This window comes from Microtus pennsylvanicus, chromosome 9 (genome assembly GCF_037038515.1).
Source record: "Microtus pennsylvanicus isolate mMicPen1 chromosome 9, mMicPen1.hap1, whole genome shotgun sequence".
Lineage (NCBI taxonomy): Eukaryota > Metazoa > Chordata > Mammalia > Rodentia > Cricetidae > Microtus > Microtus pennsylvanicus.
In genome coordinates, this window is record NC_134587.1 from 100,283,912 (window position 1) to 100,303,883 (window position 19,972).

The window sequence follows — 19,972 nt, forward strand, 5'->3', positions numbered from 1 at the left end:
CTTACATAGATCTAATATACATGGGAAATAGAAAAAGACAAGATCTCCTGAGTAAACTGGGAGTATGGGGATTTTGGGGGAGGGCTGAAGGGGAGGGGACAGGCAGGGATAGGAGCAGAGAAAAATGTAAAGCTCAATAAGAATCAATTAAAAAGGAACTCCATACAATACTGAGGACATTACGTTTCTGATATATGTTCTCTGATGAAAATGCTTATGTTTGTAAAGCATAATTGTGGAAAAAGTTCTTCTCCATTTATAGTGATTTAATATCCAAAACACCAATAAGGAAATATCAAAAATCACAAGTATAAAATTCTTGAGAGAAAATTTTAGCTTTTTAAATTTTTTATTTGAAATGAATCAAAAATCCAGGAAAACAATTTGAATAGATTGTCATGTTTTTTATTTATTTTTATTGAGTTCTACATTTTTCTCTGCTCTCCTCCTTGCCTCTTTCATCCCATTCAACCCTCTCCCATGGTCCTCTTTCTCCCAGTTTACTCAGGAGATCTTGTCTTTTTCTCTTCTGATGTTATGAGAATCTCTCCCCAGTGATTTTGTATGATATCATATACTTTTATTAATTTAGATAGCAAAATGTTGTAATAAATCATCTGGAATGAATCTGAGGCATTTTGCTGTTGATTTAAAACACCTCCTATTTTCACTAAGAGTTATATACTGAATGAAAATTTCAGGTGCTGCATCTACTAATGCTTCATACATCTCGCACTTTTCCACGTGTATAATTAACCTCTATTTATATACATAGATTAAATTCTTCATTTTCTTTGATTTTATCTCTTTATTTACTTTTCCTAGACTTCTTCTCAGTCTGGTTTAGTCTTATAGCACAGTGCTGCTTCCACATACTTATGTGAGCCACAATTTAGAGAAAAATGCTTAATATCTTTTAGCATTTTATAGAAACTTACATGCTTTTTATGTGTAAAGGCGAAAAATTAAACTATCTTAGAATATAATAATATTAAATTGCTATTCAACAGCCACCATTGACTAGACTAATGCTATGGTTTATATAATGTTCATCAACGTATTAAAGAGTAATACTAGCAATTACAGTGTTTCTTACATAATGCATGTTATATCCTTACATAATGTTTCTTACTTAATGAAACCATTGTAGTTCAAATTGAATAGCTTTGTTTTATAAATACCCACAAACAGATTAAAAGAAATCTTTTTTTTTAAATAATTTCTTAACATTTTATAACGTGGTAGAATTTATACTTACTCTCTATTATTATAAGCACAATAGTTATTTGAGTTGCTATGAAAAGAAATTATAGTTGATAGCCTTACTACTGCATGCCAAATTAATAGAACAATAATATCAGGTAATAATCTAAGTTGTTTTTAAATTCATTTCATAAAACAAAATTAAACACTTTTCAAAATTAATGTTAACTAAACCTTAATCCTAAAACTTAGAAATAACAAATTCTGAAATTAGAGCCAAGTACAAGCTTATATAGTTAGCTCAAGTGCTATCCTAGGAACATGATGATAGCACATTTATTGTGTGTGGATTCCACATGAATTATCTCTTTTTAAGATCAATTATTCCTCAGTCATAAAGAAAAATGCTGCAACAATGGCAGGCTATATGACAGATTTGAAAGAGCCAACTATGATTCAATTCATCAAAAATATACATTTTAGACAACAAACTGTTAGTTCAAGTTAAAAGACAGCTGATACACATGGCATTGTAACTTGTTGGCCGGCATTATTCCAGTTGATACACTCACAATGTCTTTAGGAAGCTCAAAATCAAGGCACTGACAGCTTGTTAGGAAAAAAAATATTTTCTTTGCCAAAGACACATAGTGCATGCATGCAAACAAGAATATTAAGATGCCTGATTCATAGTAATTAGTGGTCTAAATTGAAAGGCTAGTATACAATTAATGTGTCAAGTTCATTTGCAATAATTGGTTTTTATAAGAATGTTACAAGGTATATAATACATATTAAATTTTTTCTTCAAAAATAATCTGAAACATAGATATAGCAAGTTATATAATAAGGTCCTGATAGCAGCAAAACTAGTCAGATATAATGTTGCTGTAGATAAAATGTATTTGACATAGAACATATATGTTACAATTTTATTTAAACATGATTTATAATTATGCAATACCTGATAAATAAAGATAATATTATTATAAGAATGTGAGTGTTAAAATTACAAAGGAAAATTTTCTTATGTTGAAATTTTACTTTATAACTGAAAATTAGCTGTATAGACTTATAGTAACATGAATAATAGTAGAAAAATCACAAAAGGATTTGATTAAAATACACCACAGGAGTAAATTAAACATTTTCCTATAGTTCTCTAAATTCACAGATTCAACAACCTAAACAAATTCTATAAACCATCAAAACTTATTTTAGAAGCCTGAGTAGGTTTTTCAATAATTTTCATTTGAATTTTCTACTTGACATGGCATGATGAGTTTATCAATATGTAGACAGTCACAAACATTGCATCAATCCTAACATGTAATGTAGAAAATGAAATATTTAGGACAATTATGCCATCCAAAGTGTTCATCAAAACTGAACAGTACATCAAAACTGACCAAAAGCCTTCCTTCCAAAAGCAGTGTGGTATCATGTAGTATGAGCTGCGGGCCTCTTCCCACAGCCCGGCTCCTGGCCGCCTGGCTAGCTTATACCCTGAAATAACAACACACAAACTGTATTCATTTAAACACTGCCTGGCCCATTTCTATTAATGTGTGTAGCACCGAGGTGCACTTACCGGGAAGATTCTAGCCTACATCCACCCTGGGTTGGAGCTTCATCACGTCTGCCCCAGTGATGAGCTGCATGGCGTCTGTCTGAGGCGTCTTACCTCACTTCCTCTTCCTCCCAGCATTCTGTTTTGTTTACTTCACCAACCTATGTTCTAACCTATCAGGGCCAAGCAGTTTCTTTATTAATTAACCAATGACCTTCCTCCATCAGTATCACTAACCCACTTGTATCAAGTGTTCTAAATGATTGTCTTCTGTCAAGGAAGGAACTTTCAACAAGTGATTCCCATATGGTACCTCGTGTTTTCCACCTGGGTATCCAAGGGTATATCTCTTTTAACAGATGCCCTCAGAAGTGTCTATCTGATTTAAAGTTAGCATTTCATAAAGCCTCTGTGGGTCTTACAGACCACATATCTGGTGTACAAATGATATTTATTCAGTAGCAAGGATTATCATTGCTTGGTGTTCCTTCAAGAAGGATCTATTAGTGCACATGGAAAACACTGAACAGGCAGAACAGTTAGAAATGGGGAGATGTTACAAGTGGAGCCTGTAAATAATTGATGTTGACAGAGAAGAACATGTGGCCTTCCAGGCTATAAGATGATAGGTTTTGAAGTCCTGTTAGAACACTTGACCCTTTTACTTGTGTTTAGAGTGACAGCATAAGAACCATCTACTGAACTGTTTGACCTTTTCAAGCAAAAGAGCAGTGGCGATCTACTAGCCACCAAAAGTATTCACAGTAGAAAAGAGAAAGATATAATTGTGTTGTGACTTAAGGCCTGACTCCAGCCAAGTTTCATTGTAAAGTTAGGCAAATCATGAAAGGGGGTGAGTGAGATAGGTGTGGGTAAGACAGTTGAAACCCTATTATATGGCCTTATAAGGCTATCTTCACCAGGAGTGAGAAACACAGAAGATACTTGGAAAGACAGAAAACCATTAATACCCCTTCTTCCTTCAATTTCCTCAGACTTAAGGAACACCTGTCATTCTTCTATCACCACAAAACAACTAGATCTCCTTAACGGAAGGAGCTGAAATTCCTCATTACTTCGAATCATCTAGGAAACAACAAATCTACAAATGCTGTTCATCAATGTTCAATCTAGGAAAGACAGGGGCCTCATGTCAAAGTGAGTCCAATCATTTTCCCATCTTAGGTCTACGTGGACAACACTCTGGGAAGTGCACGTAGGTGAGATGAAGAACTGAGTTTATAACACTGTAGCTGCTAAAGGTATAAGTGCTAATCATAGTTTACAACAACCCCATCAGCCTGGCATTGATTTTTGGAAAGTGACAAAAGACTCTGAATGTGTAAATATGTGATATATTCACCAAGAATTACATATGATCCACCAGGTTACTCTCTGGTTGTTAAAACACTTAACCATATAACCAGCTTGAGGACAACATGTCTGAATTGTTTTGCTTTTCCAAGCTGTAGTAAATTTTGCACACACACACATACACACTCACACACCCCTAATATATGTGTGTATACACACACACACACATACTGACACACATAGACAGACAGACAGATAGCCTTATATAAACTTTTATTACCTAGGAACATCTCAGAATATACACTACTCTTGCAGAACAGGATTGAAAGTCCATGCAGATTGCCTTACTGAATTGTGTGAACCATGCGGTGAGAGTTGTGGAATCATAAATCATTTAGAACCCAATTTCTAAGAGATTATGCCAATGTATTATATACCACATTCCTGTAGATAAAATAAAAGGCTCATGAAGTATCTTTTTGATAATTCTATTACTGAGAATATTTGTTGATAAAAGGTATAGATAGTATCATTGAATCTCAAAAGCTCCCACATCCCAAAGAGGGCATATTAATCTCAAATAACATAATAAATGGATCAAAATAAGCTACTCAAATAGAGAAGCAACATTATATGAAAAAGGTGTCAACAAACATTTGGTGCTCAAAATTTATTTTGCTCTTTGGAGCCTCAAAAATAGAAACTATTAGAAAGCTAGTTGAGTATATGTCAAGTCAAAGTCTTTGGTTAATGCCTATGAAAGAATAAATAAAATGTCTAAATGAGGACACATTATCATACTCTCTTCAGTGCCCAAATGACCTAATCTTCATTTAAAGTGATATCATCAGAAGGCTTCCCTCCAAGTTCAGAGACTCAGTTCACCCTAGGAAGCTTTCCACAAGCCCACCTGCACTTTTTGTAGCTAATTAGTCTTGACCAGTTCTAAAAATCCAATATCCAAAAATTCTGGTGTTGTGTGGTAGCAAATGAGTGCCGTCCCAGTTTGAAGCAAATTTGTACTCTCTATCCTTTGGTACTGGATTTGAGAACACATACTCACTTGGTGTGGGTCACTTGCTTTAATAAGGAGGGAATATAATAAACAATTGCAATGTACAAATAAATTTCCCTAAATCAAGCTTTTGGTGAGAACAGGAAAAGTTTCCTAAAATAATGTGTTATTCTTTCAAGAGGGTGTCACATATAGAGAATGATTATTCAATTTCCACTATGATGAAGATGGTTATACTGTTTTTGTTTTTATATTCCATTTCTGACTGGTGATATCATGGCTGTGATATTTCTGTGTGAATTGTGTGTCCCAGTTGGATAAATGGATTTAAAGTTGTATCTGTTCTTAGTTTTTTCCCTTTGTCTTTCACAGAAAATAGCAGAGTGAAGATTATAGGAACAAGTAGAGGTGGTTTTCTGTGGAAAGTTAGTCCCAGCTAAGAGAGAGAAAGCCTACATGTTTGTTCTCACTGTGTTTATAGTGTTGGTCCTGGGTTTACTAGAGAAATATATCAGTTCAAGAAAAATTGAGACCAAAAGTGATTTCTTTTTTTATCATTCTTCCCAATTTCTTCTTTTACTATAATAAAATGCTATGGTTTCAGTAAGGAAAAGATAATTGTAGTTGTTCTTTATTGATAATTATGTCAATGAAAGATCCAATTGTTACTAGAATGATGAAAATCCTGCATGAATCAAATACCTTGTCTTTATAACCACTTTCATATGTCATGTTCATTACTGCATTCATTCCTTTCCCAAACCCTTTACCTTTAACTTTTCCTGTTCTTTCCTGTTCTTTCCCTCATGTTATAATGTACTCACTTGGACATTTGTTTGCATATGTATGTCTGCTGGCTAGATTCCACAGATGAGAGAGAAACAGTTTTTCTTTCTCAAACTATGTAAACTCAATATACATTCTATATCTATCAATTTTCCTGAATATTTTTAACTTCATTTCTTTAAAACAAATAGTATTCCTACATATACTTCAAATGTTCACCATCACTTCATCTGTTGGTTAGCAACTTCTTGGATGCTAATTCCTGTTATATTGAATAAAGTAGAAGGAAAACATTTTGGACCAGTTACATGAGTCATTCATCTACAACCAGGAGTGAAACTAGGGCTGTTTGTGAAAATATGCCTATCTCATTTCAAGGACCACAGAACACTGCACAGAAACTGCCTAACATACTCTGTGATGAACAGTGTGGGCTCATTCAAAAAAGGCCACTTTCTACTCTAGATTTTGCTGTTTCAACTGACTTTAATTTCTTGTTTTTTATGAATAGTTAAAATAACATGTTTGCAACAATATTTTGACTTGAAAAAGGTCACTTTAGTGAACACTCGATAACAATTTTCTGGGGGAAATAAGGACAGGAACTTGAGAGTTTATCTTTTGATATACCAATGCCTACCAAGAATTGGTAGTTTGGGGTTTTTTTTTATTACTTTATAAATAATAGGAATCAAAACTTCCACTCCCTCCAGTTCCTCCACTCCCCCTTCCCCCTCCCCCTCCAGTCCTAAGAGGGGCAGGGTATCCTGCCCTATGGGAAGTCCAAGCCCCCCCCCCTCCATCCAGGCTTAGGAAGGTGTGCATCCAAATAGACTAGGATCCCAAAAAGCCAGTACATGCAGTAGGGACAAATACCAGTGCCATTATTATTGGCTTCTCAGTCTGCCCCAATTGTCACCCACATGCAGAGGGTCCAGTTTGATCCCATACTCCATCAGTCCCAGTCCAGCTTGCTTTAGTAAGCTCCCATTAGTTCAAGCACACTGTCTCAGTGGGTGGATCCTGACTTCCTTGGTCATATTCTCCCTCCTTTTGCTCTTCATCTGGACCTTGGGAGCTCAGTCCAATACTCTCATGGGGGTCTCTGTCTCTATCTCCGTCTGTCGTCAGACGAAGGTTCTATGGTGATATTCAAGATAGTCATCAGTCTGACTATGGGAATTTGTAGTTTTGACTGTGTTGAGATTTAAAGCAAAAATGTATTTGTTGTTGGAGCACACCCATGTTTGTGTGCTGAGATGAGAGGAAATGGATGTTCTTCTGTTCATCCTATTTGTGATTAGCAGATTTTTGTGTCACTACGTAGTGGATGCCAAAAGCAATTCACTCACCCTTGGTTAGAAGTGTCCCCATCTATTCCCATGTCATTGAAGAGAAGGTATCCTCATTTAGAACTTATACCCAAAGCCATCTGCTATGTCCCTTTTGTAGATCTCATTTGGAATAGTTGTGACTGGACCCTGGCAAAAGGGGTCTCTTGTATACTGCATATCTGATTATGTTTTCTACTTCCTTGACAAATGACTGTAAGATAACCATCCTGTGACTAGTATTAGAAACCTGCTCTGGCTGTGCTTTTTTTTTTCAATTTGTCATAGCTTAAACATTCCCAGGGTTGTTACTCTATTTGGTGGTGAAGCTGAGAGAGAGAGTGGCCTGAAAATGAGGTAGGCTAAACTCTCATGCAATACAAAACTTTATTCAGAAGATCAGACATCTTATATTCTGAGGGTTAAGGAGGGTCATTTGAATAAAGTAAACAATCAAGAAGACAAACCTCACATAGAAAAAACATGTTTTTCCATAGAGGTATATGAATAAGAACAGCTGAAGTAAGTGCTGTCCTATCAGCTAAACCTGGGAGGAATACAAGAACAGAAAAACATTCTGTGTTTAGAAGAAATTGAGGCCACAGGACTCAAGTCTTGTTTTCTCACAAGCACTCAGAAATTTCCTCACACAGCATGATTCTTGAATCATGTTTAAAAACTCACGATACAGATTTGTAATCAGAAATGCATCATGCACATCTTTCTCTACAAGATTTGCATTATATCTATTTATGGATATGCAAGAATGCCCTTTCGGTGCTACTTTGGCTCACTTATACCTTGCTATATATTTCAGCCCTTTGCTAATTAAGAAATTAAATAATTTCGTACATCAGACCATGGCTGCCATGTGGTGGTTTGAAAGAAAACGGCCCCCAAAGGGAGTGGCACTATTAGGAGGTGTGACCTTGTTGGAGGAAGTGTGTCACTGTGGGGCAGACTTTGAGGTCTCTTCTGTTCAAGCTTCCCTCAGTGTGACAGCCTGTCAACTTCCTGTTGCCTAAAAAATGTAGCACTCTCCACTCCAGTACCATATCTGCCTACATGCATGCCACCATGATGATAACGGACTGAACCTCTGAAACTGTAAGCAAGTCACCCCAATTAAATGTTTTCTTTATTAGAAAAAAATAAATTAAGCATTGTTAATGAAAAATACAATCAGTGGATAGAGATATCATTTGAAAGAGAAATTTTCAATATTCTAATGTTCTTTATTTAAACTGTTTCCTAAAGGTTCCTTACTTTTCCCACAAAATTAATCTAATAATATTAACCTTAAGTGCTTTCTTGGTTAAGTGAAGTTATAAGGTCCGTTATCCACAGAGTATATTACATTTAGATCTGATTTTGTTGTTCTTTCCAGTAATGTGTAGAGAAAAAGTTATTTGGGGCTGGAGAGATGGCTCAGTGGTTAAGAGCATTTCCTGCTCTTCCAAAGGTCCTGAGTTCAGTTCCCAGCAACCACATGGTGGCTCACAACCATCTGTAATGGGGTCTGGTGCCCTCTTCTGGCCTGCAGACAGACAGAACATTGTATACATAATAAATAAATAAATAAATAAATAAATAAATAAATAAATATTGAAAAAAAAGAAAAAGTTATTTTGTTGGATCATTTTAAGAAGAAAATGTTTCATTTATGAGGAAGTATTTTGCAAAGATAATTTCAGCTAATTATATAAAATTTAAAGAGAACTTTTGATTGTATAATGGAGATTATCACTAAGAAACTTTGGTAATAGGTGTTATTTACAATAACATTTATATGAAACTTAATAAATTATTATTATGCATTATATTTATAGAGCCTACCAACATAAAAATGGATCAGTATTTTTCTCCAGAAACTATATAATTCACATTTATAATAAACATATTTATGAATTGTACTTATTTTCACAGCCTCATGTATGCTTCCTGATTACTTCTGACCCTACACTCTTTTGTACTTAAACTAATTTTAACACCATCATCTGTCTATGGATCATATTGTTGTTTTGTGGCTCACTGAGCTCAAACTTGGGGTCCTAGTTGTGAACATGTTTTTAAATATTTCTGTTAGCGCCTGTTCGACTCTTCAGTGGGGCATAACTAAAAATATGACCCTTACCCCCAAAAATGATATTAGTGGCAAATGTATCAACAGTGAAATGTAAAGTTCAGTGAAGCCCTCTGCCATATCTTCCTGGCTGCTGGCAGACCAACTCCTGCTCAGAAAAGTCATTTACTTTTAAGAACTGTGTCATCCCCAGACGATGACACTTCACAGTTTCCTTCCTTTTATATGCTTCTTCTATTCTACCATCTCCTTTTTCTCAGTATTTCCTAAACCTTAGTTGGAATGAAATAAATAGTATTTTTAAAAAAACAGTACTTTTATTTTACTGCCCGTCCACCACATTACATGAAAACACACAAAATTCACTCTTAAAATTAACAACTTTTAAACCAGACATGAATGTGAAATAAAACATTTTTGAATAAAGCAACAATAAATCGAAATTCTAAAATTAATTTTTAGTACAGACTTACATGTTTGTCAATTAGTCACTCAATATTAATCTTAAACATTTTGTAAACCATGTAATGAATAAAAATTTCATATCAAGTTGAAGGAATATTAAAGTAATAAGTTGACAGAAGTTACAGTAAAATATTAAAATAACTAATTTGACTGTCATTAAAACATTTGTAATTAATTACATATCTCTACTTTAGATATTGAGCATGTTACAGTTTTAAAATTCATTGGGATTTTTCATAAAAAATAATTTTTACAGTTATTAAATCACTGGATCAGTTTTGGAAATTTTGTTCCACTGAAAGAAATATTTCTGAATTGCAAACTTGTTCAAAACTAGCCACAGTTTAATAATTTGTTTCAGAGACAGTTAAGGATTCTGTTGTCTATAAAGATTTTTTTCAACAAGAAAACGTTGAAGTATTGGAGGACGTTAGTGATACGATTAGTCACTGGGTGAGTGTTTTGCTTCCTGATGTAAGCTGAATTAAATTACCGTCCTGTGCCTTTCACATTGGAGCCAGAACGTCTACCTCATTTAATTTTAAAATAATTTTCTCTGAGCAAATTATAGAGGTAACTTCTAAAGAATTCATGTTACATCAGAATTATCAGAAACAGTCCTTTTGTGTAGGAAGGTAATCATCACCTTTTACAATATGGATTTAAATTAAAATCTTTTCATTGTATCAAATATTCAGTTATAAAATATGATCTTAAGGATTTTAAGATAATCATGTTTAACATTTTATAATGTGTCACATTTGTAGAAAAATCAATTCAGGCCAAACCAAAACTACACTGAAATATAAAATCCCTTGTTTTGTAATATTTTAGTTGTTCCCTTTAATTCTGATTGATTCTGTTAACTACTCTGCAGAAACTCTGGTTCATAATATCTCAGGGATTAGGTAAGAGACTCAGGCATATTCTTGAACTTCTGGGGAAAGTGGTATTATCCTAATTATTTTATAGAAGGGTTTGGAGAAGAAGATTTGAGAAAATAGCCTTATACTGTTTATGAATTGATCTCTGGATTTAATAGAAAGTCTTGTGTTATAAAATTACATAAGTACCTCATATTTATTAAAATCTGAGAGTTAGACACACTCCACTTGCAAACTTTTAAAGGATATATACACATATATGGTTTGTGCATGTATTCACTATATATATATATATATATATATATATATATATATATATATACATACATAAAATGAAGGCAAGTATATCATATTCTAAGAATGAATACAAGATCTATGCTATATTGATCTTTGCATATACATTTGATTTGTACAAAATTAAAAGTAATGATACAATTATTTCATGTTTGACAACTTATAAATGCATTTTTTTCTATGATTTCTTAATGTGGCACTTGGGTGTGCAAGTTGATGACTGAAGAGACAATCAAGCTTGTACCCCAATAATAGAGTCAAGTAAGAGAAATATGCCATACATACTCAAATGACTGAAACAAAACAGGAACATATCCAAAGGACAGCGTAGGTGATGTACTTTCTATATTATTCTTCCGTCCATTTGTAATTGAAAGTTCTGTAAAACAGAATGTGAATGATCTATGATTTCTGGGCTGTTGTATTCTGGGCTGTGGCTTCTAACAAAATGATACCCTGACTAGTTATAACACTGCCTTGTCCATAGAAAAGTTAGTTATAAAGAGTGTGTAGGATGTCTCCTAGCAATATAGATATAAATGAAAACACTTTGAAATTACATATTTAAATAATATGCCTAGGTATCTCTGACTTTCTATTGCCATAATTAAGCCTAAATGTATTTGAGTAATATTTTGTTTCCTTTTTTATTTACACAGTGCAAACTAGAATATCAGGCATGTGTCTTAGGAAAGCAGATTTCTACCAGATGTGAAGGGCGTTGCCCATGTCCATCCGATAAATCCACAAACACAGGAAGAAATGTTAAGAGAGGTAAGTGCTACAAATTCATTTACAGCTTTATATACAATCCACTATTCCAGAGTATTTCACAATAAATAGTAATTAATCAACCTGAGAAAAGTTTGCTTTTATAAGTATAACTACCTATAAGGATAGACTCCTTTGTCAGATTATCATCACTTGAACCTCAGTTATCTACATAAATCCTCCCCATATCATTCACAGTTATTATAAAAAAAAACAAAGTGAAACGTACAGACGGTTTGTTTTGTATTTGGTAACCAAATCTGAAATCTCTAAATTATTTTTTAATTATTAGATTTAAAATGTATGGATTTAGTCTGATAATTTTAGGCTTAGGCATCGAAACTTATTTGAGCACATATAAAATTACTTGAATGTTGATGTTATAAAGGAGATGCCTATCCAGTGTGCAGTGTACTTATGCATCTGAATTTCAATGGAACAGTTTTAGGAATAAAACATTTCAGTAACTTCATAAGCAGTAACTTGTGTTTTCTTAGATTATCTCCTGAAATTTTTAGTGTCTTGTGTGTGTGCACATGTTCATGTGTGTATGCATTTGCATGTGTGTAAAATTGCCGTTATGCTTTTGGAAAGGTCTACAGAGTTCCTAAATTAACATTTGTATGTATAACTGTTTGACTCTTCTAATTTGAGAATTATCATTTCATGGTAGAGAAGTATTCATTACCAGTCTTTTTTTTTTCCATTACTAGTCTTTTCCTGAAAATTTTTATATAATGGCTACAAGGTTAGGAAAATGCGATTTCATGTCAAATTTCCTTAAATCAAATTATACTACTTTCAACATGGAATCCTGGATTTATGTATTATAATAAAATGCCAAAACTAACCAGTTTATAAATAGCATTGGTTAATTTGGGCTCGTAACTCGGTGATTTTAGTACTTGACTTTGATATGGTATCACAGTATAGAACTATGGGAAAGGCAGGAGGAGAGTCCACCTCACAGTAGCCAGGAAACAGGACAGTTTCCAAATCACTGTCAAGGGCTTATGTTCCAAGAATTAACATCCTTCATAGATTTCAAATACTTCTTGTGGATTTTCTCCCACCGTCTAGTAGTGGCACAGACTTGGAAGCTGAAATATTCAGTCCACGAACCTTTAAGGAACATTTAAATATTTAGGCAATAGTATAGCTGTTGACCATTGTTCTGAACCCATGATGAATATGTTATCTTAGACCTATAATCTGAAACCTAGTGATGCCAATTTTTAACTTATCTGTCAGTAAAATAATTCAGATGAATATTTTAAATAAAATCGTATGAAGACACTGGCGATTGTTAAACACCTAATCATTTTTCAAAAGAGAATCAATCGATTTTAAAGTGGTTAGTGAATACCCGGTGTTCTCCAGGTGGCCGAGATGCCTTCTAATCATAGCCATATGCTTTACACATGGCTTCTTTTGTTTCACAGTAGAAGAGACTAACTTCCAAGCTTTGTCACTCATGTATAATTTTCCTGTCCAGTTTTTTTTCAATATGTTCTAAAATTGGCACAATGAATATATCGATTATATCTACACCATCTTGAGCTTATTATAATTTTCTTTCAACTGAGGTTTCTATATCTGTGCCTTTCTCACTCTGCTCCCCAGTGAATACATTTCCCCAGTTGAAGTGAAGACTTCTAACTGTGGTAATCACTTCAGATTTTATATCATTTATTTTATGTATAGTCCATTAAAAATTTTTGAAATGTTGTCTTTATAAGTGTCTTCACCTAAATTACCATGGTCCTACAATAAGTTTTTTGTTTAATAATATTTCACAATTTCAAACTTGCTTTTGAATGAGGAAATGTGTTTTATATGGTATCACATTATCATGTCATTTCATAAACTGTGATAGAATGCCAATATGGGTTAAATTAGGAAAGTAACGCATCTATAAAGTAGAACCCCCAGGGAATAAACAATAATTGTTTTGTATCATTTAAATTTTAGTTACAGTATTTTTATTAATGTGTCATGAAGCAAACTTTTCTTAACGCCATACTATCAATTGTGCATCCGAAGAGAGGTAAGAGGATTGTGAACTAATTCTGCTCTGACAGATTGTCAGGGCAAAGTTAGAACAGGATTTTGCCAGCTACTGTGGAAAAGCAGTAGAGAAAATTTTGAATGTCATTTCTCTACGGTGCCAAAGGCCAAGAGACATGGGAAATGTAAAACTCAGTTCAGCATCATTTCTAATCTTCCACCTGTCATTTATAGTAGAAGCGTGTCTTAGGGCGTCTGTGCAGTGCAGGAAATTCTTTTTAATGTCATATCTGTTAGAGAAGCAGTGAAAAGGAAACTCCACTCTGAAATAGTTCTTCAGTCCTTCTGATCCTCTCTCTGAGGTCAAATTGATATAACACCAGGTTTTCAGTTTATTAATTTCAGAGTGAACCTTTTAAATTTGCTTGAACTTTATCAGTACTAATAAAATAGGTTTTACTTACAAAGCAGAGGGAAGTATATTTTATCATTATTCTCTAAATATAGTTAGTTCTTAAGGGATGTACATAAATTGGTCAAACAATTACATGTTAACATCATAAGTGAAGAATCATAAATAATTTACAGTTTTAGAATTCTGGATTTTGACTATAGACAAAGGTATAAACTAATACCAATAAACCACTTGAATCAAATTTTCACATATTTCACACTTACAGCTTTCCCTTGTTTAAAAACATCCAGAGCATCACCTAAAGGAAATAATGTTCAGTCATAATATGTATTATTCGAAAGTTGTATCCATATAATTATAAGAATGAGGCCATTTCAGCTGATCATAAAGACCATGGCATGTTTGCATATCCAGGAAAATATAAAACTTATTGTAAACATAAAGTCAAAATAGATCATTTTCTTAATTTTAGTATATTCATGTAAATGCAATTATATATGCTAAAGGAGACAGATCATCAAAGACCAAGAACTTAAAGAAAGAGCTTAGAAAAAGATCATATTTCCTTGTAACTTGAAAATGTTACCCTAGACATATAGTTCATTTCAATAGTTCATAAGCAGAGCAAACCACACATCTATAAAATCGAAAGTGCTGTTTTGTTATTCCTTTGATTCTTTAAGGTCAGTACATTATTTATTTTGCCTTTTCTGTTCTAACCGGAGCATGAATTATGTCTCATGCTTACTGTATTTATGGGTCTTGGAAACTTCAGTTTCCTTTTGTGTCTTTGCTTGACCCCTGCCCCAGGCTTTATGGCATCAGAGTGTGTGCATCCGGAGCTGCTTCAGCTACCATTGTCTAACATCATTGCGGCAACTATATCAAGGTGCCAGCTGAAAACATGATTTTAAAACAATGTCTTATTTGGTCATGACATCTTAGCCAGCTAATGGGCCTATAGCTTTACGTTGGTATTTTCCCTCCTGAAGATGCAGAGATATTTGGGTGGTTTCTTTGTTTTTGTTTTCTTACTTTCTGTTTATTTATTGAAGCACTATCCTTTATCCATGGCAGCTTTCACTTATTTGTTAGTTGGCTGGGTACTAAAAAAAAGCATTAGCAGTGAATTTCATGTTTCTCAGGAAACACGTACAAGCATACAAAAAGAATGACTGTATTCCTTCTAGCTAAAACAGAAGTTATTCAAAATATATTTATGATGTATATTAGTCATTACCCCCAATTACCAGAACACAATGGTAATTAGTGATCCTTTGAAAGAAAGATGATGCAGCCTTACAACATAAAATGTAAGAATGGAAAGAAAGGGAAATGATGGCTCAATAGGTGAAAGCATGTACTTCTCTTTCAGAGAACCAGACCTCAGCACCCAGAACCCATGCTTTATAGTTCACAACAACATGTAGATCCAGATTCCTCTGCTCACCTCTATGGAGACACATAGACATAGGGTATGCAGTTACAGTGATTCCCACACTCATAAAGATAAATAAAATTAAAAACCCATGTTTTATAGAAGGTATTAAAAGGGAAAAACATGTTGATCTTTCTTCTTTAGAAATATTACAATTATTTTAAACATTTAATGTTCTCATTTTTTTTTACTTAGGTTGTACGACAGAACAAATGTGTAAACAAGTTATACTCAGGGTTTATTTGATGACTCTAAAATAGAAAAGGAAAAGTCAAGGATTTTAACATTATGGTTTGCTCTAATTCTTGCATAGTTACTACTTGCAGACTTGAGTATCTAATTTGGGATATGTTTAACATTGATTACTTTAACTTAACATAATGTAATATCAGCATTTTGCATTTTGTAAGATGAACAACACTGTCCCATCATAATTCCTGCTGATTTGGCAAGAACCCCCACCCTGACAATCGACTAATCATTCGTCAGTTGAGATCAACAGAGCTGTGTCCATTAGCAGAATGGCAAAGTTATAACTTTCTGAATGATTAATGAGACACCGACTCAGTTTTTCCACTAACTCAATTTTCATTATAATTGAGTTTTCATAGAACACAGTTCTCAAAAACATGATTTAAGAATATTAGTCTACTTATTCAAAGGATAAAGTTTAGTGAAAGTGTACATGAGTAGAATTAAAATAATATCAGGACATCTTAGCATATAATGTGAGATAATAGTGATATTGCACACGACTTGGGTCAGAGACAATATCATCTATATTTAGTAAGTGCTCTTTAGAATATGTAGAGAGATAATAAAATATACTCTTTTTATATTTGTCCTGTATTATTGAAGAAATGGAACTGTAGTGGTAAAGCTTGGCAGTTTCAGCAACTTTGTCTTATTTCTGACGTATGAGTAGATAAAAAGATGAATAGCCTTATAAGTAGATTACTGTTTCCCAGAGAAAGCTGGGTTTTCTGAGATTCATTTTCTGAAATAAACTTGAATATTGTGGCGCATTCCCCTGAGAACATCTAAATGTCAACTTTGAGAAATGTTAACTTATAACCATAGGTTGCTGTAGATGATATTTGATATAGGTTTCAGTTCATATTTTGTATTTCTATAACGTGTAGCTTTAGCAGCAAAAACAAGCCCTGAAAGCATAGTAGCAAAATCACAAAAGTATCACAATGGCATAATAATTTGAAATCAGTTCATTTATCCTCTTAAGCTTACAATTGAAATTAAAGGAAGCCATTTAATGGCAAAAGCTATTTTTAATAATGTTATTTATTCATTCATTCCACAAGTAATTTATACAATAAACATATAGCATATATAACATGTAAAAACATGTATGCATGAGTGTGAATCATCATTTTCAAGTGAACAAAGACTTTATGTTAAGTGATAAGATTTTTTGCTTCTCTGTTTATATATGCACCTATATATGCACACATATATCTAAAATTGCTAATATCACCATTAAAGATACTACAAAACATTTTGACAATTTACATGTCCAATATTAAATTTTATATAATATCTAAAATTTAACCATTTTGCTTTTGTTTACTTTTATGTTAACCTATAGAATTCACCTTTTTAAATACTTGAAAATATTAAGCAATTACTTTTAATTAATATTTAGCCTTATTTGGTGCACTTCATTATATTTTTCATGCAGTATTCTTATGAGATGTGCATGTCAAATGTATCTTTTAAAAACAAATAATGGTAACTCTCCTGTAATAATCAAGGAGTTTCAGCTTAGCCATTTGGAAGCCCTTCATACTCTAGTGGGTAAAAGAGTTGTGTCATATTTATAAATTAAAAGAACAATTACATTTTTAACTCTCTCTTCTTATATTCCCATTCGAGATACTTAAGAAGTAAGGATTATGTACTCCTTTATATATTTATACACAAGATATTACTGCTATAATCATCACTTCATGATAACCCATATTGTTCTTCATCTAGAAGGTCAGAAGGCAAAGAATTTGAAAAGAGTGTAGGTGTTATTTCTTCATAGAACATCACTTAGTTTGCTAACACACTTTCTACAAATTCCATTAAAATTTTACTAACTTCACCAAGGTTCTCCCTGACATTTCCTGGGATATTTGAAAATGTTTGCTCACCCAATATGGCACACTGACCACAGACCAATGAAATAGTTTCATACAAGTCTGTTTTGATGAACTGCAGGAAGAGTTTTTCTCCTACCTGTCAGTTCACAAATACCCAGCAGCCACTTCCCACATTACAACACTGAGGCTTATCTGAAATATGGATGATTGGACAATAGCTCAAGCTCGTTACTAACTAACTCTTACATTTTAAATCAACCCATATTCCTTATTTACTCTCTGCCACATGGCAGTACCTTTATTAACAAGGCACGCTCCTCTGTTGCTCCCTCTGTATCTGTTGGCATGTTTTTTGACTCCACCCTTCTTCCTCCCAGCATTCTGAGTTTGGCTTTCTCTGCCTAACCTCCTTCTGTCCAGCAATAGGCCAGTGAGCTTGTTTATTAAACCAATTATAGTGACATATATTCACACAGTATACAGAAGGATTATTTTACAGCACTGAACAAGTGAGTTTAATTAGATTACTTATAGGAGTTTGGATGAATACAACTATATCACTGAAAAGTCTGGTGACTCAAGAAAAAGAATGAAAAACAAAAAATCAGTTGTATCCCTATAATCCCTGCACATTAGGAAACATTGTTTCACTATGGATAAGGACATTGCATTGAATGGGCTTCCAAAACATGTTAAGATCATAGAAAGTGGCTTAACCCTTTGAAAATGGCACCTTGACCTCTTGCTGGTTCTGATTTCTATGGCTAATGCAATCAATATTCTTGCTATCATCTCCCTAGTGATTGGACATCTACCCATAATCAGTCCCATACCCCATCAATCTATCTTAAGAGTTCAATAGGTCCAATCAAGCTGAGAACTGCATTGTTGCTTGCTATACTTATTGCAAAGCTTAAGATTGTGTGTAACAAACATACTGTAACAGAGAACTAAGTTTTAATTATTAAGACTTCAGATGAAAATAAGTATGAGATAATAATACCCAGGTTTGGCATGTAGTAAAATACAATTAATCAAAATTCTCAGACTAACTTACCTCAAAATCTGTTAAATTTTAGGATTCTTGACCCAGTATTATTACATAAAAGCATATATTTAGAATGGTCATAATATAAACAAGAAAAACATCATTTGAACTAGAAATACAATGTTGTGGCATCAAGAGGAACACTTATACCCTATAACTTGAAAGTGGTTAAAGGTACATAAGCTTTATATCAGTTCAACAAAATACCAGAAAAAAAATCAGCTAAGAGGGAAAGGGCCTAAAATTTTCAAAGTTTCAGTCTGTTGTTACTCACCTCCATTGTTTCTGGATGTACAGTTACAAGCAAAATTTGACTACATTGTACAACTTCGTACATGAGAAATCTAATTAGATAACCTAAAGTGAATTTCCACAATGAAGCTTTGTATACCAAAAGAAAAAAATCCAAGCATTTCTTATAAATTGAATAATGCTCACTAATAAAATAAAATAATTCAAATTTGTGCACCTAACACCTAACTACAAAAATGTGCATAACATAGTTATAATTGTAAAAATTATGCAACTCAGGAGGACTAGTCGTATATAGTACTAGTGATGCTTTGGGGTAAACATAAGAAGCCATATGGCAGGATCAACATGGAGATAGCTTTTAAAAGAAATATTCTCAGGGCTGGAGAAATGCTCAGTTATTAAGAGACTAGATATGCCTTCAGATGGTGAGCAGGGCTCCAAGCTCCCATCATGAATGTCTTGCAACCACTGGAGACTCCACATGAAGAGCATCTGTATCATTTTCTGCCAGCCACAGCAACTGCTTCACATAATAAATATAGGTAGATTTTTTAAAAAGAAGCATTCTGGTTCACTACATGTTCACCTGCTTTATGTGTTGGAAAAAATTTTCAATAAAGGTATTATCAAATTCTCAAGATGATTTGTACAATAGTAACATTAGCAGCACTTTACATAATCTGTAAATAAACACTCAAGAAGGTAAAGATTGGATGAGTACTGCTATTCATATGATTTAACCATACCTAATCATTATATGAAAGGGATTTCAGAGGTACAAAATTTGAAGTTCTTGTACCTAAAAATAATAAACCTAATATATGCCCCATTTACTTACAATTAGTCTGATTATTTATTTTGAGGTTATGTCATTTAATGCCTTAATCTCTGACCTTGAAATTTTAAACTTTTCCTTTTTTTTTGTCTACTTAGTTTGTTACATAAAATTTAGTGAATATGATTTTTGACATCATATTTTGTAATAGCTGTA

General features: G+C 33.4%; 1 protein-coding gene across 6 annotated transcripts in view; it reads left to right on the plus strand.

Annotated features, from left to right (window-relative positions):
• Positions 1-19,972, plus strand: part of Spock3 (SPARC (osteonectin), cwcv and kazal like domains proteoglycan 3) — a 365,812-nt gene that overhangs the window by 263,571 nt on the left and 82,269 nt on the right. For all 6 annotated transcript variants that reach the window (XM_075986866.1, XM_075986868.1, XM_075986867.1 and 3 more), the window contains exon 6: positions 11,605-11,719. In XM_075986866.1, the coding sequence (XP_075842981.1) occupies positions 11,605-11,719 (115 nt within the window). The remainder of the gene's footprint in view (positions 1-11,604; positions 11,720-19,972) is intronic.